Source organism: Pecten maximus, chromosome 13, assembly GCF_902652985.1.
Source record: "Pecten maximus chromosome 13, xPecMax1.1, whole genome shotgun sequence".
In the NCBI taxonomy this organism is placed as follows: Eukaryota; Metazoa; Mollusca; class Bivalvia; order Pectinida; family Pectinidae; genus Pecten; species Pecten maximus.
The window spans coordinates 6,861,380-6,880,416 of record NC_047027.1 but is presented as its reverse complement, the minus strand read 5'-3'; the positions used below and the strand labels follow the sequence as shown (position 1 = coordinate 6,880,416).

Below are 19,037 nucleotides of genomic sequence, written 5' to 3'. Positions count from 1 at the left end.
ACAGAGCCCTTCAATCTGGTAGGTTGGATCAAGACTTACCTAGATTTAGCTTCTTACAGAGCCCTCTATCTGGTAGGTGGGGTCAAGACTTACCTAGATTTAGCTTCTTACAGAGCCCTCTATCTGGTAGGTTGGGTCATGACTTACCTAGATTTAGCTTCTTACAGAGCCCTTCTATCTGGAAGGTTGGGTCAAGATTTACCTAGATTTAGCTTCTTACAGAGCCCTTCTATCTGGAAGGTTGGGTCAAGAATTACCTAGGTTTAGCTTCTTACAGAGCCCTCTATCTGGTAGGTTGGGTCAAGACTTACCTAGATAAAGCTTCTTACAGAGCCCTTCTATCTGGTAGGTTGGGTCAAGACTTACCTAGGTAAAGCTTCTTACAGAGCCCTTCTATCCGGAAGGTTGAAGACTTACCTAGATTTAGCTTCTTACAGAGCCCTCTATCTGGTAGGTTTGGTCAAGACTTACCTAGATAAAGCTTCTTACAGAGCCCTTCTATCTGGTAGGTTGGGTCAAGACTTACCTAGATTTAGCTTCTTACAGAGCCCTTCTATCTGGTAGGTTGGGTCAAGACTTACCTAGATTTAGCTTCTTACAGAGCCCCTCTATCTGGAAGGTTGGGTCAAGACTTACCTAGATTTAGCTTCTTACAGAGCCCTCTATCTGGTAGGTCGAAGACTTACCTAGATTTAGCTTCTTACAGAGCCCTTCTATCTGGTTGGTTGGGTCGGATCCCATAGACAGTAGACATATGAGGGGTGTTCTGTTGTCACTCTCTTGCCATGTTGCCTCTAAGTTGAGTATGACGGATTCTGCATATTGCAAACCCATTGCGTCCCCAATAAACTTTCTGGCCTGAGGAATGGTTCTGTCTGGACACCAGGATCTAAAACCAACATACATAAATTGTATTATAATCACTGCTGGTTCTAAATACTTATCTCATCTCAACCCTTCTACTCAAACCAAAACTAAAACTGCATCATCCAACATGTTTTCCATAAAAAGGACTGAAGAGATCACTGACAATAATTACAGAAATTCCTTATTCAATCAATCCTGACAAAAATATACGGAGACAAAATTTTCCAAAATATATTCCTCAACCCAGAAAGAGTGTATCGAGAGTGCTTACCTGATGAGCAGCAGTTTGCGGAAGGAATCAAGTGAAGCACTGTAACCGTCTGGGATCTGCTCCTCCTCTGGAGCCTCGGTATCAAACCATGCTTTCCATCCTTTTTCGTTGCGGGATACCTAAACAGATGTTATAGCATTACCATGCATTTCCTTCACTTGTATTAGCAACATCAGGGGCACCAATCGGGTTTAAAAAAATCTGTTACTTAAAGAAACATAAGAATAAAAAAATGGCAGTCAATTCTGCCAAACTATACCTTCAAAATGATACACCTTAATCTTCACAATTTTATCATAAGCTCAGAAAATATAAACCACAGTATCATTATAATAGTGGCCCACCATCTAAATATTTCCAAACATTAAGTTTCGACATTTGTATTGAAAGTCATGTCAGCAGTGAATAAGATATTACAAGGTGTTGATACCAACATGTGAACTGATACCAACAGATGATGAATTAAATTGAAATTGAACTGAATTGTGGCTGAATTCTGAATTGTGGTTAAATTTACAATACAAAGAAGCAGTGACTTTGAGAATTAGCCCAACAGAACTGAGATTTTGTGTATGTATTTCAATTAATATTTTGTAAGTGATTTCCAACCAGTGATTTTTGTCTTTTCTATTATACAACTTAGAAGTCATAATTGCACTTGAATTTACCTCAGTCTAGTAATTTGTAAATTGAAATCTTTTAAATCAATATTCATGTAGACTGAATGGAAAACAGGCAAGTACCTGATTTAGAATCTCACTGAATTGAGGGAGTCCGCTGAGCTGTACGAGATTGAGCCATGTCATGTCCATGATCCACCGTGCTGGTTTTGGAGTGACAGCATTCAGATCCAATGCAGCACCACCTGTCATCACACCAACCCAATAAAAGATCAACAACAAATCTACTAATCAGATACTTCCTTTGGTCATATTCAAAATTCCACTTCAATCCTTTCTTCAATCGGATTCAAACTTTTACTTCTGGGCTTTTTCTGAGGTGGTTAATGGGCCTCATCCGTAATTGACATTATTTAATACCAAAGACAAATTCATAAAGTTGGCAGTTTATCACAAAAAAATAATTCCCAATTCCCCAAACCTCTTCTCAAAATGAGACAAAATGCCCCCATCCCAAACCAGTGAGAAAAAGCCCAGTACTCTGTCTGATACTTTCCTCCTTCACATTCAAACTACCATTCACTACGATACTTTTTTCTATCTGATTAAAATTTCTACTCACTGACAGATACTTTCTTCAGTCATATCCAAACTTCTACTCACAAGATAATTTCTTTGGTCACATTCAAACATCAAATCACTAATAACACTAACAGATACTTTCTTCAATCTGATTCAAATTTACTCAAAATACTTTCTTTGGAAATATCATTTGATTTTTGAATTGGGGTTGAATATAGTGTAGCAGCCTTCATGAGGACATCAGGAATCTGAAACGGAGGACAAGTACCTTTGATGAATGTCTGGAACTCCTTGGGTCTAACCTGTCCCTTCTGTATGTTGATTTTGAAGGTAACAAGCAGTGTGAAGAGGAACTTGTGCTCCTCATATAAACTACGACAGGTGTAACGGAAAACCTCATATGTCAGGAACTCTATGATGTTGTTGATCCTCTTGGCTGGTACTGGGCTTTTCTCAGATCTGTCAAATGTTAGTGACAAAAAACAAATGTTTGTATGTATTACTTCCAAAGATTCATTAACAAGGAGAGTGGCCCAGTAGGCTTGACAGATTACAGATGTATCCTCTAGATATAATGGTAGAGTTAATTACAATAATTTATAAGGTCTTAATATAAAGATTCATATGAAATACCTCATTTTGTTCTCATGACAAGTTGATTTCAAATAAATCAAAATAGCAAATTATTGTCCACTTAATTACTAAATAAATATTCTTTGGAGTAACAGTAGGATTGGGTCGGCTAAAATGTCTTCTGACAGAATAGACTACTAGGCAATCATGACAAGAAGATGACATCAAATGAGTTTTGTGATGGAAGTGCAGTCTTACTTTTGCATAGAGATGTCAAATAGGCCAAGGAACTGTTTGAGGGAAGTCTGGTACATCTTGTTGACCATACTCATGTCACAGACGAGGAAATACAAGATACTACCTCGTGTGGCCACTGTGCCAATAGATCAAACAACATCATAACAATTCCTAAATCCACTGTTACAGAAGTTTTCATCTAAGCACATCAAGTTTCTCCATGGAGATAAATTGTTTCTGGCAAACAACCTTTCCTACTAATGGCTTTTTCAGAAATATCTGAGTGGGAGGTATAGGAGGCACTTATATAAAAATTTAAAGAGGTGGTGGTAATGGTGGAGTAAATTTCAATTTTCTAGCATTCCTTATGTATAATATGTTTTAATATTTGATAGGTGGTGGGGTCTGGAAAAAAAATGTAATAATTCTATACTGTGAAAGTAATGAATTCAGATATCTTGTTCAGACTATGAAACAGTAATCTATCATCACTACTAAACAGCTATCAATTTGGACTTGAGAAGGTCAGTATTAGTTTACCGGGTCTGTACTCCTCTCTGGCTTCATTGATCTTGATCTCAGTTTCTGCGGCCACAGTCAATTTCTCACTGACCTCAGCTGCAGTGACCTTGGTGTTGGACAGTACTTGTATGAGGGACTCATCGTCCACCAGTGAGCCCTGTCAAATATTTTGGTTTTGGAAATGTCTTTATTAATTTTTCAAAAAAATAACAAACATGATACTTTAGTTTGCACTTTTAATAATTTTTTAAATCCAGGAAGTTATTTCAATCATTGAATCACCTGTTATTTACCGGTTCAGTGATTTATCAAACTGATCAGGAATTATGTGGATTTGAAAAATAATGATAGATTATTGTATACAGTCGAACCCACTTAATTTGAAATTGGATATATTGAAATATCGTTTAATTTTAAGTGAAATAAAATCCCCGTCCAAATGCCTTCTTTGTCTTTGTATTGTTTCATCGGTTATATTGAAATTGGTTTATTTGAAATATCACTTTATTTGAAAGGAAAGTATTGAAAGTCGCCAAGACTGGCTTAGATTATATAATTACCGGCCGTTACAGTATGTGCGTCTGATCAATAGATAGGTAAAAATGAAATGCTGATTTATACAATACAAATATATTGTGACTTTTAATCTTTAAATGCGTTCGTTATGAGCATGAATCTGTATTTGTTTACGAATATACCGTGAGGGATACAGCTTATCTTGGCTTCTAATACATATATACATCGAAATTGACTCTCATTTAACTACACACGAGACAATTACAAATGACGAGGCCATTATTAGGGATTCGACAGAAAATGACAACAACGTAACCAGAACAGTGATATTGACAACAACCCTCAAACAATTCGTGAAAATCCATCTATCATCGACGCACATGTCCGATTTCAGACGGTAGTTCTTGGAAAGTAGCCAGGATGTACCTGAACCTGTTCTCACGTGTGTCTGCGAACTCAACATAAACAAAAACAAGCAACAGTCGAAAACTTCTCCCGTCGAACTTAACATTATTTTTTATAAACTGTGAAACTATTATCATTTTGGAACCGATTGCAAATACTGAGGGCGAATTTGTTCTCCTAAAACCAGTTTTAGTTTCGAACCGGTTCTGTAAACTTTCCATTTGTTGAGTAAACCAGTTTCAAACCACATTTAAACTGAAACCGGTTCATTCATTTGTTTCTGATAAACCTAAACTAGTTTATTAAACCATTCAAACCACCACCGGTTGTGGTTTGGAAGGTTTCGTTTCTGAAAACAAGATGGCGAATGTTGTCAACATGCAGAATGTGCTCTTGAAGTGCGCTACGTACTCCAAACTTGCCAGCTATGGCTTGTAGTGTCATTTGACTGGACAAATAAAATATAAATTATAAATATTAATAATTGTTTTCCCATTGGTATGACAGTGTTCCCTTGTGTTTGTCATTGCATTGAATTGTGGAAGTATGTCTTCAACATAATTTGGGATTCGGGGAATTTTTGTGCGTTCAGGAGGTATTAACGTTTCAAATACTGCTCTGAAGCTTTTTCTCCCAAAGACACCATATTGAAAACTAGAATTTCGCATTTGTTTCTCAAGAGCAAACCAGTTTTAGTTTACAAACCGTTTTGAAAACCAGGTTTAAACCATAAACCCAAACCTAAACCAGTTTATTTGCAACAAATTTGCCCTGACTAAGTAAAATCAACTATATTGATTAATGGTGTGTTGTTTGACGTAGCGCGGTACTGAAATATGTCAGCAAAAGGCTGGATCCTGGTTATATTGAAAACCGGTTAATTTGAAGTATTTTTCATTCCCCAAGCATTTCAATATATCCGGGTTCGACTGTACTAATTTTTTTTTATGCAGCAGCTTAGAAAGTCAATCAAACTAAAATATAATTACAGAATAAACACACAGCAAATGTTGGTTGGATTGTTACCTTAGTGCTGGTGAGTTTGTACAGAAGATTATCCTCCAATTCCTGCATCTTCCTCTTGTTCACTGTAACATCTAACATGAGTTTGGCACGGTCAGCCTCCAGTTCCTGTACATAAAACACATCACTGTTAATTTACACAGTAACATCTAACATGAGTTTGGCATGGTCAGCCTCCAGTTCCTGTACATAAAACACATCACTGTTATTACACAGTAACATCTAACATGAGTTTGGTACGGTCAGCCTCCAGTTCCTGTACATAAAACACATCACTGTTATTACACAGTAACATCTAACATGAGTTTGGCACGGTCAGCCTCCAGTTCCTGTACATAAAACACATCACTGTTATTACACAGTAACATCTAACATGAGTTTGGTACGGTCAGCCTCCAGTTCCTGTACATAAAACACATCACTGTTATTACACAGTAACATCTAACATGAGTTTGGTACGGTCAGCCTCCAGTTCCTGTACATAAAACACACATCACTGTTATTACACAGTAACATCTAACATGAGTTTGGTACGGTCAGCCTCCAGTTCCTGTACATAAAACACATCACTGTTATTACACAGTAACATCTAACATGAGTTTGGCATGGTCAGCCTCCAGTTCCTGTACATAAAACACATCACTGTTATTACACAGTAACATCTAACATGAGTTTGGTACGGTCAGCCTCCAGTTCCTGTACATAAAACACATCACTGTTATTACACAGTAACATCTAACATGAGTTTGGCACGGTCAGCCTCCAGTTCCTGTACATAAAACACATCACTGTTAATTTACACAGTAACATCTAACATGAGTTTGGCATGGTCAGCCTCCAGTTCCTGTACATAAAACACATCACTGTTATTACACAGTAACATCTAACATGAGTTTGGCACGGTCAGCCTCCAGTTCCTGTACATAAAACACATCACTGTTATTACACAGTAACATCTAACATGAGTTTGGCACGGTCAGCCTCCAGTTCCTGTACATAAAACACATCACTGTTATTACACTGTGACATCTAACATGAGTTTGGCACGGTCAGCCTCCAGTTCCTGTACATAAAACACATCACTGTTATTACACAGTAACATCTAACATGAGTTTGGCACGGTCAGCCTCCAGTTCCTGTACATAAAACACATCACTGTTATTACACTGTGACATCTAACATGAGTTTGGCACGGTCAGCCTCCAGTTCCTGTACATAAAACACATCACTGTTATAACACAGTAACATCTAACATGAGTTTGGCACGGTCAGCCTCCAGTTCCTGTACATAAAACACATCACTGTTATTACACAGTAACATCTAACATGAGTTTGGCACGGTCAGCCTCCAGTTCCTGTACATAACACACATCACTGTTATTACACAGTAACATCTAACATGAGTTTGGCACGGTCAGCCTCCAGTTCCTGTACATAAAACACATCACTGTTATTACACAGTAACATCTAACATGAGTTTGGCACGGTCAGCCTCCAGTTCCTGTACATAAAACACATCACTGTTATTACACAGTAACATCTAACATGAGTTTGGCACGGTCAGCCTCCAGTTCCTGTACAAAACACACATCACTGTTATTACACAATAACATCTAACATGAGTTTGGCACGGTCAGCCTCCAGTTCCTGTACAAAACACACATCACTTTTATTACACAATAACATCTAACATGAGTTTGGCACGGTCAGCCTCCAGTTCCTGTACATAAAACACATCACTGTTATTACACAGTAACATCTAACATGAGTTTGGCACGGTCAGCCTCCAGTTCCTGTACATAAAACACATCACTGTTATTACACAGTAACATCTAACATGAGTTTGGCACGGTCAGCCTCCAGTTCCTGTACATAAAACACATCACTGTTATTACACAGTAACATCTAACATGAGTTTGGCACGGTCAGCCTCCAGTTCCTGTACATAAAACACATCACTGTTATTACACAGTAACATCTAACATGAGTTTGGCACGGTCAGCCTCCAGTTCCTGTACATAAAACACATCACTGTTATAACACAGTAACATTAGGTCTCAAAGTGAATAATTTAACCAGGTGGCCTATATTTGGCAACCAAGTCATAAAATCTAGGCGCCAATTGGAAAAATAAATCCCCAGCCAAGTTGTCTTAACTTAAAATAAAATCTTTTAATTCTTTAATACAGTATAATATTTCTGCAACTTTTTCGATTGTGAACATAAGTTTAGCATTGACTGTAACCTTTGAAAGATTAACACAATTGCATATTTCCAAAATTTTTCAGGGGCCATGAAAGTACCTTATAGGTCAATAACTGGTCGCCAATGGTGAATTGATGGTGCCATGGCCACTAAAATAGGCACCACTTTGAGAACACTTTGAGCCCTGGACATCTATCATGAGCTTGGCACAGTCAACCAACAGTCCCTGTACATAAACGCATCTCTCTTATACGGTAAACATCAGCTGGTCCGAGTGATGGTACTACTGCGTGAACCACTGACAATCTTATAACTACTGCTCACTCACAAATAAAGAACTACCAGCTGAGACAACAATCATCATATTTTGGTAGAGGCCTGAAACTGGTTTAAAAAATGCATCACAGACTTGTGATCCATGTATAGAATTGGTGAAAACAGATAATGTTCGGTCCATAACCATGATGATTAGAGTTTTGTGTTTGCGTATCAAGGAATGTTTTATACTTTTACAAGAAAGTGGCAATTTGAAAACACAGGGATCATTTTAGAGGGGACCATGGGGCCATTGGATGCAAAGTGTTGTGATTGGAACTGTGGTACATGACTTTCAAGGCAGGCAAATCAGCTTAAATTGCTCCGATATCTAATGTGATAATTTCATCAAAACTCAAAGAATTTGCAAAATTGTCTCCCCTAAACATCCCCAAAACACTAAAATGTCTTTACAAAATAAGCAGAATGAAAATTAAAGTAGAACTGTTGTCTACCTACATTTTTCTCTGTCATGATGACGCGACCTAGTAGCTGATCCTCTAAACCCTTCATAGTGACAGTGAAGTCGATGATGGCTGTCCTGGCACTCACCTAGTAACACATAAATAGTCCTTTCAGTTTTAGCATAAATTATGATGATAGTAACACAATGACACTCACCTAGTTACACATAGACAGTCCTTTCAGTTTTAACAAAGTAACACAATGACACTCACCTAGTTACACATAGACAGTGCCTTCAGTCTTAACATAGTAACACAATGACAAAAAGTCATCTTTATAACGCAGTAATAAATAAACAATCTTACAGTATGTAACAATACCAATGTTATTACATAAATGTCTTAAATCAGGAATTACTACAATATCATTCAAGCTAAAACTTTATTCAATACTGAATCTAACATAGATATTTCCCATTAATTCATGGTTTCTTTTAGTTTAATAATGCATAATGTTGTATAAATCCTGATCAACTCCAGGTCTCACTTCTTCCCTGTCCAATAGTATCTGACCTATTTAACACTTTTAAATCAATAAAATGCAAAATTCCACATTGAACTAAATTAAACTTCTCTGGCTGTTTACTGGGAGACTGTCCCTCGGTAACACTTACTTCTGGAGTGTAGGAAGGGTTTGGCAGTTTGGTGGTGATATACAGGTAAAAATCATTCATCACATCACATTCTTTGTCTCCTACTTTGACCTACAAATCAATGAGGATAAAGACTCATATTGATAACTTGAGTCAATAAATCTTAAACAACATATTTCATCAAAAGTACACCAAAAACTCATTCAATCATGATTAGTTTTAACCAAAACAATTATTGTACCAAGTTTGAGCTTATTTTAGATGATTGATTTATTTGCCAAGATCCTAGCTTATACTTACAATATGCATATGGAATCTATCTAAGGTGTTTTGACAATTTGGCAATTTCTTTGATTATTTCACAACAGAAGGGAATGGTTCTTCTGAAAATGAATTCTATCAAACTGAAGATCCAATGTTGGTGAGAGATTACCTGGTATAGTAACTAGATTTGAGATTACCTGGTACAGTAACTAGATTTGAGATTACCAGGTAGAGTAACTAGATTTGAAATTACCTGGTAGAGTAACTAGATTTGAGATTACCTGGTACAGTAACTAGATTTGAGATTACCAGGTAGAGTAACTAGATTTGAAATTACCTGGTAGAGTAACTAGATTTGAGATTACCTGGTAGAGTAACAAGATTTGAGATTACCAGGTAGAGTAACTAGATTTGAAATTACCTGGTAGAGTAACTAGATTTGAGATTACCTGGTAGAGTAACTAGATTTGAAATTACCTGGTAGAGTAACTAGATTTGAAATTACCTGGTAGAGTAACTAGATTTGAGATTACCTGGTACAGTAACTAGATTTGAGATTACCAGGTAGAGTAACTAGATTTGAAATTACCTGGTAGAGTAACTAGATTTGAGATTACCTGGTAGAGTAACTAGATTTGAGATTACCTGGTAGAGTAACTAGATTTGAGATTACCTGGTAGAGTAACTAGATTTCAGATTACCTGGTGAATTAAACTAGATTTGAGATTACCTGGTACAGTTACTAGATTTGAGATTACCTGGTAAAGAAACTAGATTTGAGATTACCTGGTAAAGAAACTAGATTTGAGATTACCTGGTAGAGTAACTAGTTTGAGAATGCCTGGTAGAGTAACTAGATTTGAGATTACCTGGTAGAGTAACTAGATTTGAGATTACCTGGTAGAGTAACTAGATTTGAGATTACCTGGTAGAGTAACTAGATTTGAGAATGCCTGGTAGAGTAACTAGATTTGAGATTACCTGGTAGATTAACTAGATTTGAGATTACCTGGTAGAGTAACTAGATTTGAGATTACCTGGTACAGTAACTAGATTTGAGATTACCTGGTGAATTAAACTGGATTTGAGATTACCTGGTTAAGAAACTAGATTTGAGATTTAATACCTGGTAGAGTAACTAGTTTGAGATTACCTGGTAGAGTAACTAGATTTGAGATTACCTGGTAGAGTAATTAGATTTGCATGCAAACCTATGTATATCTTCATACAAGTCCCCCCTTGAACTTACTTTGAATGTTGAACCTGATTTGATGAAATTTTTTTCCAAGACATTGTCAAGAGCTGGGTCAAGTTCCTCCTCAGCATCTTCTAGCAGGAGAGGGCGTCCCAGAGACAAGGCATCCTCAAGATGGGTACGGAAGTACTTGTGGTTCAGAGAGGTGACCTGTGTAAGATTATACATTATTATCGGTGGGTACAAAATTAATGTTACATTGCAAATAGTTATATACAAATGTATCTTTCTGATGGAGGCTACAATATTACTAGCCACAGAATACATGTGGTCAAACTGAACCTTTGTAACAATGTTATGAAGTGAAAGGCCATGCATTTAATATTTTGATCAATTTCTGATCGGTCCTCAGGTCAATGGTTGCATGGTTCCCAGAAATGTGTCTATTTTCGGGGAAATGCTTAAAAATCTGCATTTTTCTTAATTTTGGTTCTTAGGATCGAATATTAAGATGAGTGACACAGGAAATAAGCACAAGCATTTTGTAAAACTTATCTAACTGACCTGGAGGTCGCGATCTTTCTCTCTGTTCTTGATCCATGTTTTGCCCTGGCCCTGAGGGTCTACCAGCAGAGGATAGCGGGATGCTTTGGTAGTGACAATACCATTCTGTATGGACAGCTCATCATTAGGCAGACCTTGGATATTCCACTCACCTATCTAGAACAAGAAATAAAATTACTCATTAACAAAAGTGCAGTGTTTATGTTTTATACTTTTTTCTTCAATGGCTTCATGACATAATAACCAAAAGATCTGAGTGCCAGATCTTGGCACACACCATTAAATTATCTTTACTGGTCAAATGAAAGATTCTGTTAAGCACAGTTATAATAAGCTAAATCTCTTGAGATCCCTATATATAGGGAGTCTGACTAGGGGTGTCCTCCGCCAGGGACAAGGGGCACCTACGTGTGTATATAGTGAGGGCTAAGTGCCGAAAATAAGGTTCTATTTTTGTTCTTATCTAGGTTCCATTCTATTGAGATCATTTGCCTACAGTGTTTTGATCATATATTTAGACTCGCTATTAGTATTATAGATATTGGATAGTTCTAAATATGGATGATACTGTGAGTGGATGTGTACTGACTGTGTAATATTTTGTGATCTGGAATGTCATTATAACTTAAATAAACTTGAGGAATGGCAACTTCACTTCTGTGATATACTTATGGCAACGTCACTATGACCCATCATTACTTAATAGTTATGGCCGACTACGTAACTCAGTCATACTACTGACCAATTCCTTCCTCCAAATGTAGCTCAATATAAGTAAAATCTAGATGGTCATTCCTAATATGTTACATGAACATCCAACAACATCCCATCCCTCGGGGTTAGTCAGGGCCAGTCAGGGCCAACATATGTGTACCATCAACTGTTATCCAATGCTGATAATGTTAACCAGGTTAGAATGAGTTCCAATACAAATCCAACAAATAATAGTCAAAAATGTGATTTCCCTATACAAACTACAGTAAAGTTTACCCCCTCTCAGGGGCAAACATGAGTCCCCAGGGTCATGAAATTCAATTTTGGTAAAGCACCATAAGACCCCTCCATCTATGAAGAGTGTTTGATTGTACCATATCGGAGAGTAGAAAAGAAGATTTTTGAAAAAGTCAATTTGACCCATTTTAGCCCTGCCCCTCAGACCCCTTGGGTGTAGGGACCATATAATTCACAATTTTGGTTGACCTTTAGCCATAGAAGCTTCCAGCTAAATTTCATTGAATTTGGTTTAGGGGTTTTGAAGAAGAAGTTGAAAATGTAAATTTTTTACAGACGACGGACAAAAGGTGATTAGAATAGGTCACTTGAGACTTCATCTCGGGCGACCTAAAATTCTGAGATACTGGTCCAGGACTATTCCAGTAAAATATGTATCATACAGGGGAGCTGCAGACATGAATAGCCCTCAATTATATTTTGCACCATATTCTGAAGCCAAAATTGTCTATGTCTGGTATAACTTTGTGATACTCACTGTGGCATTGTCAACAAGCATTGTGATGAGGTTGAGGTCATTTGTGAAGGGAATATGTCGGTGGGATAACTCCTTCTGCCAGTTATTGAGCAGCTTGGTACGGAATTCCTGGTTAAATGGTCCCGAGTAGGACAGGAAACCTGTACACATTAGGACATCTCCAACCAGTCTGAAAATATTGTATACAAGACATGAGGACATCTCCAACCAGTCTGAAAGGATTGTATAAAAGATACGAGAACATCTCCAACCAGTCTGAAAGGATTGTATACAAGACATGAGGACATCTCCAACCAGTCTGAAAGGATTGTATACAAGACATGAGGACATCTCCAACCAGTCTGAAAGGATTGTATGAAAGATATGAGGACATCTCCAACCAGTCTAAAAGGATTGTATGAAAGATACGAGGAAATCTCCAACCAGTCTGAAAGGATTGTACAAAAGACACGAGGACATCTCCGACCAGTCTGAAAGGATTGTATAAAGGCATGAGGACATCTCCAACCAGTCTGAAAGGATTGTACAAAAGATACGAGGACATCTCCAACCAGACTGAAAGGATTGTACAAAAGATACGAGGACATCTCCAACCAGTCTGAAAGGATTGTACAAAAGACATGAGGACATCTCCAAGCAGTCTGAAAGGATTGTACAAAAGATAAGAGGACATCTCCAACCAGACTGAAAGGATTGTACAAAAGATACGAGGACATCTCCAACCAGTCTGAAAGGATTGTACAAAAGACATGAGGACATCTCCAACCAGTCTGAAAGGATTGTACAAAAGATAAGAGGACATCTCCAACCAGTCTGAAAGGATTGTACAAAAGATACGAGGACATCTCCGACCAGTCTGAAAGGATTGTATACAAGACATGAGGACATCTCCAACCAGTCTGAAAGGATTGTACAAAAGATACGAGGACATCTCCAACCAGTCTGAAAGGATTGTACAAAAGATACGAGGACATCTCCGACCAGTCTGAAAGGATTGTACAAAAGATACGAGGACATCTCCGACCAGTCTGAAAATATTGTATACAAGACATGAGGACATCTCCAACCAGTCTGAAAGGATTGTATACAAGACATGAGGACATCTCCAACCAGTCTGAAAGGATTGTATAAAAGATACGAGGACATCTCCGACCAGTCTGAAAATATTGTATACAAGACATGAGGACATCTCCGACCAGTCTGAAAATATTGTACAAAAGATACGAGGACATCTCCGACCAGTCTGAAAATATTGTATACAAGACATGAGGACATCTCCAACCACTCTGAAAGGATTGTATACAAGACATGAGGACATCTCCAACCAGTCTGAAAGGATTGTATAAAAGTTAAGAGGACATCTCCAACCAGTCTGAAAGGATTGTACAAAAGATACGAGGACATCTCCGACCAGTCTGAAAATATTGTATACAAGACATGAGGACATCTCCAACCACTCTGAAAGGATTGTATACAAGACATGAGGACATCTCCAACCAGTCTGAAAGGATTGTATAAAAGTTAAGAGGACATCTCCAACCAGTCTGAAAGGATTGTACAAAAGATACGAGAACATCTCCAACCAGTCTGAAAGGATTGTACAAAAGATACGAGGACATCTCCAACCAGTCTGAAAGGATTGTATACAAGACATGAGGACATCTCCAACCAGTCTGAAAGGATTGTATACAAGACATGAGGACATCTCCAACCAGTCTGAAAGGATTGTATAAAAGACATGACGACATCTCCAACCAGTCTGAAAGGATTGTATACAAGACATGAGGACATCTCCAACCAGTCTGAAAGGATTGTATGAAAGACATGACGACATCTCCAACCAGTCTGAAAGGATTGTATACAAGACATGAGGACATCTCCAACCAGTCTGAAAGGATTGTATACAAGACATGAGGACATCTCCAACCAGTCTGAAAGGATTGTATACAAGACACGAGAACATCTCCAACCAGTCTGAAAGGATTGTACAAAAGATACGAGGACATCTCCAACCAGTCTGAAAGAATTGTATACAAGACACGAGGACATCTCCAACCAGTCTGAAAGGATTGTATACAAGACATGAGGACATCTCCAACCAGTCTGAAAGGATTGTATGAAAGATATGAGGACATCTCCAACCAGTCTGAAAGGATTGTACAAAAGATACGAGAACATCTCCAACCAGTCTGAAAGGATTGTACAAAAGATACGAGGACATCTCCAACCAGTCTGAAAGGATTGTATAAAAGATATGAGGACATCTCCAACCAGTCTGAAAGGATTGTATAAAAGACATGAGGACATCTCCAACCAGTCTGAAAGGATTGTACAAAAGATACGAGGACATCTCCAACCAGTCTGAAAGGATTGTATAAAAGTTAATTGCATCTTAATAAATTTATTATAGATAAAGTATAAAGAAAACAATGTTCAGCAGTTTTGATTCCTTTTTGGACCTGTAATGGTGGGGGAAAGGATGTCAGAAAATCAAAAAGGGCCTAATACAAGAGATCCCAGAGGGATCTTGGTGCCCACCATTGAATTGTAAATTGAGAAACAACCCTTTCAAACAAGAGGGAAATATATATGAAATTTGAGATTTAGCAATAATGTCTGTCTGGTGACCATGTTGTAGATTGGTCCCAAAATGCAATACAACGGACCAAGGGGAATCTACATATGAAATTGGAGAAAGATCCCTTCAGTACTTTCTCAAAAATAGTGATAACAAACTTCAATTGTCAATATCCAAGATGGCTGCCTGTCGGCCATGTTGTTTTCCGATCGGTACCAGAATGCAATATGCATAACTACGGACCAAGGGGAACCTACATATAAAATTTCAGAAAGATCCCTTCAGTACTTTCTGAGAAATAGCGATAACAAACTTCAACTGTCAAAATCCAAGATGGCTGTCTGTCGGCCATGCTGTTTTCCAATGGCTCTCAAAATGTAATATGCATAACTACAGACCAAGGGGAACCTTCAAATGAAATTTGAGAAAGTTCCCTTCAGTACTTTCAGAGAAATAGAGATAACAACCTTTAATTGTCAAAATTCCAAGATGGCTGCCTGTCAGCCATGTTGTTTTCCGATCGGTCCCAACATGCAATATTCATAATGACAGACCAAGGGGAACCAGTATATGAAATTTGAGAAAGATACCTTCAGTACTTTCTTAGAAATAGCGATAACAAACTTCAATTGTCAAAATCAAAGATGGCTGCTTGTCAGCCATGCTGTTTTCTGATCAATCCCAAAATGCAATATGCATAACAACAGACCAAAGGGAACCTGTATATAAAATTTGAGAAAGATTCCTCTCAGAAATAGCGATAACAAGAATTGTTTACGGACGGACCACGGACGAGAGGCGATTTGAATAGCCCACCATCTGATGATGGTGGGCTAAAAATGCACATTGCACCAGACTGTAAGTCTGTAACATCTTTCTGTGAAAAACAGTGAAAATCAAGATGGTTGATATAAAGCTACTTCTCACTGGTATCTTCAGCCCAGCCTGTGGTCAGTGAGGGGCTTTAGACTTGTGAGGTAAATAACTGTTAGTCAAGGTATAAACTATTAGAGCTGAAACGAATGTTCACGAATGAATACCAATTCCCCGAATATTCGAATAGTGGAATCGTATTCGAATATTCAGTACGATATTTACTTCCCTTTAGTCCTTTGATCTGAAACATGTATAGTACAAACGTTTCATTTGAGTTTGTGAGAATTTCCAGCTAAATTCCAATACATCTTAAGCAGAATGTAAGCTATGAGGGATTTTAACGTACAAAGGTACTATACATCCAACATAGCAAATCATCCACGGGCCAAACTCATTGAAAACGTGTTAAAACGTCAGATTTCCGTTCCAATTAAGGATTCAGTTAACATAAAAATACATGTAAATAAAAATATTTTGACACGAATAGGTTCCAAAACTCGTGAATGAAAAGATAAAAACATTTTTCTGACATGACATCGCAAATAAGGTACAGTTGCTGCTATCTTTTATATCCATACTGTGTACAGTACTGTCAACCATGTGGTGCGCCATATGCATTACGTCAGTGTCAATAAAACGCTTTGAAACAATAGCGACATTCCCGGTTACAAGCGCCCAACCGACAGAGGAAAATTTACCATGTGGACAGTTCGCAGTCGTTTTATTTCATGTTATTTTGCCAGTATATTGAATGTAGAACATTTACATACGGACCCAATGTAGTGAACCTTGATTTTTTTTAATTATCTATTGGTGTTATAATGCAAATATTCCTTCCACAAGCTCGTCAATCAGGTAGGCCAGCCATGTTTACATTGTCGTCAATTTGTGAATTTGGCAATTTTTTTACGATTATTAAAGTGAGCTTCCAACTTAGTACTGGCCATTCTTCAGTTGTATATATCACTGTTACATATTAAAGCTTTTCAGACATCTATCAAGCTTAGTAAATCAGAAATAATTACGTTTTCTTAAGTGTCGACTGTACACTTCCGAATATTCGAATACTATTCGAATATACCAAACAAATATTTGAATGCAAAAATCTGCTATTCGTTTCAGCTCTATAAACTATATATGGAAAGAATTATCTTGAACAAGAGTTCTAAAATAATGACAACAGATTTTATCTAGTGACTGATGACATGCAGATATATATCCGTGACAAGGTACCTACCTCTCTATCTGGGATTTGAAAAGCTTGCTCTGTTGAGTCCATCGAACCTTCTCCCCAGCTAAACCCCCGATGAGGGTTGAGGCAGCAGTCATTCTCCTCCTACAGGACTCTGCATCATCCAGCAAGTCCTGTATATAGAAAACACAAAACATACAGGTGACCCCACACATATACAGGTGACCTCACACATACAGGCTACCCCCACATACAGGTGACCCCACACATACAGGTGATCCCACACATACAGGCGACCTCACACCTACAGGCGACCCCACACATATACAGGTGACCCACACATACAGGCTACCCCCACATACAGGTGACCCCACACATACAGGTGATCCCACACATACAGGTGACCCCCACACATACAGTTGACCCCATACATACAGGTGACCCCACACATACACGTGACCCCACACATACAGTTGACCCCATACATACAGGTGACCTAACACATACAGGTGACCCCACACATACAGGTGACCCCACACATACAGGCTACCCCCACATACACGTGACCCCACACATACAGTTGACCCCATACATACAGGTGACCTAACACATACAGGTGACCCCACACATACAGGTGACCCCACACATACAGTTGACCCCACACATACAGGTGACCCAACACATATAGGTGACCCCACACATACAGGTGACCCAACATAAATATATTGTATCCCAATACACAATGTGACCATCATATTAAAGAAATATGTTATACATGTATAGAATATCTTATTACATTTTTACCAGTGAAATATCAAAAATTATTCATTCTATAAAAGTGATATTTTTCACTAGTGAAGAATATCATATTTTAAAAATATCACTTTTGCTGATTTGACCAATCAAATTAATGATTAGAAAATACCAAAATAATTGACCAATCAGAAAGCCTGACATATATGTCAGCACCTGGACAGGGGAAACTACTTTTTTGTTTACAAATGATCACTGTAGTCCTAGTTAGCATACGGGGTAGGGTTTTCGTTAATAAAAAAAGTAATAAACAGAATATCTAACAGTGTCTTCAGTAAAACCAAATATATTTCACTCGTGTGGCTAATATTTTGATATTTTTCACTCGTGCTGCGCACTCATGAAAAATATCAAAATATTAGCCCCACTCGTGAAATATATTTGGTATTACTGAAGACACTGTTAGATATCCTCTATATATTCAATAGTTTATTCAGATATACAGAATGTTATACAGGCTAAGACAGATGTTGATATAGACAGAACCTATATACTGTATCTATACTGTTTATGTCACTAACAATAAGCATGCTTCCATATATATACTTCTGGCTACAATGTTTATGTCTCATTGTCTGTACCTGTTTTTCTTGCATGGCTGCATCGTACATAGCCTGGACAGCATCAAGTTCTTTCTGTTTATCATCCAGCTGTCCCTGAGCTGTGGACAGCTCATTAGTGGCCACAAGGAGGCGAGCCTCTTGCTTTGCTAAATTGGCCTGACAAGGAAAAAAACAAGACAAAAACTTTGAATTCTGCTTAATATCCTGGATTTGATTACTAGTCAAAACACTTTGTCATAGTTAGCCTTCAGTTAACATAGAAAAATGATGGAAGTACAGTATATGAGAAGGCATATTACCAAACATGAGC

The 19,037-nt window shown here is 37.8% G+C and overlaps 1 protein-coding gene across 1 annotated transcript in view; it reads right to left on the bottom strand.

The window, feature by feature from the left end:
* The window catches only part of LOC117340385 (dynein heavy chain 8, axonemal-like), a 99,285-nt gene that overhangs the window by 9,515 nt on the left and 70,733 nt on the right, over positions 1 to 19,037 (bottom strand). Inside the window, exons 66-79 of the mRNA XM_033902147.1 lie at positions 18,746 to 18,883; positions 17,397 to 17,524; positions 12,706 to 12,874; positions 11,217 to 11,372; positions 10,707 to 10,862; positions 9,215 to 9,304; positions 8,596 to 8,688; positions 5,620 to 5,724; positions 3,691 to 3,829; positions 3,172 to 3,286; positions 2,609 to 2,799; positions 1,882 to 2,003; positions 1,139 to 1,257; positions 687 to 889 (exon numbers count right to left, since the gene is read on the bottom strand). Coding sequence (XP_033758038.1) covers positions 687 to 889; positions 1,139 to 1,257; positions 1,882 to 2,003; positions 2,609 to 2,799; positions 3,172 to 3,286; positions 3,691 to 3,829; positions 5,620 to 5,724; positions 8,596 to 8,688; positions 9,215 to 9,304; positions 10,707 to 10,862; positions 11,217 to 11,372; positions 12,706 to 12,874; positions 17,397 to 17,524; positions 18,746 to 18,883 — 1,924 coding nt within the window. The remainder of the gene's footprint in view (positions 1 to 686; positions 890 to 1,138; positions 1,258 to 1,881; positions 2,004 to 2,608; positions 2,800 to 3,171; positions 3,287 to 3,690; positions 3,830 to 5,619; positions 5,725 to 8,595; positions 8,689 to 9,214; positions 9,305 to 10,706; positions 10,863 to 11,216; positions 11,373 to 12,705; positions 12,875 to 17,396; positions 17,525 to 18,745; positions 18,884 to 19,037) is intronic.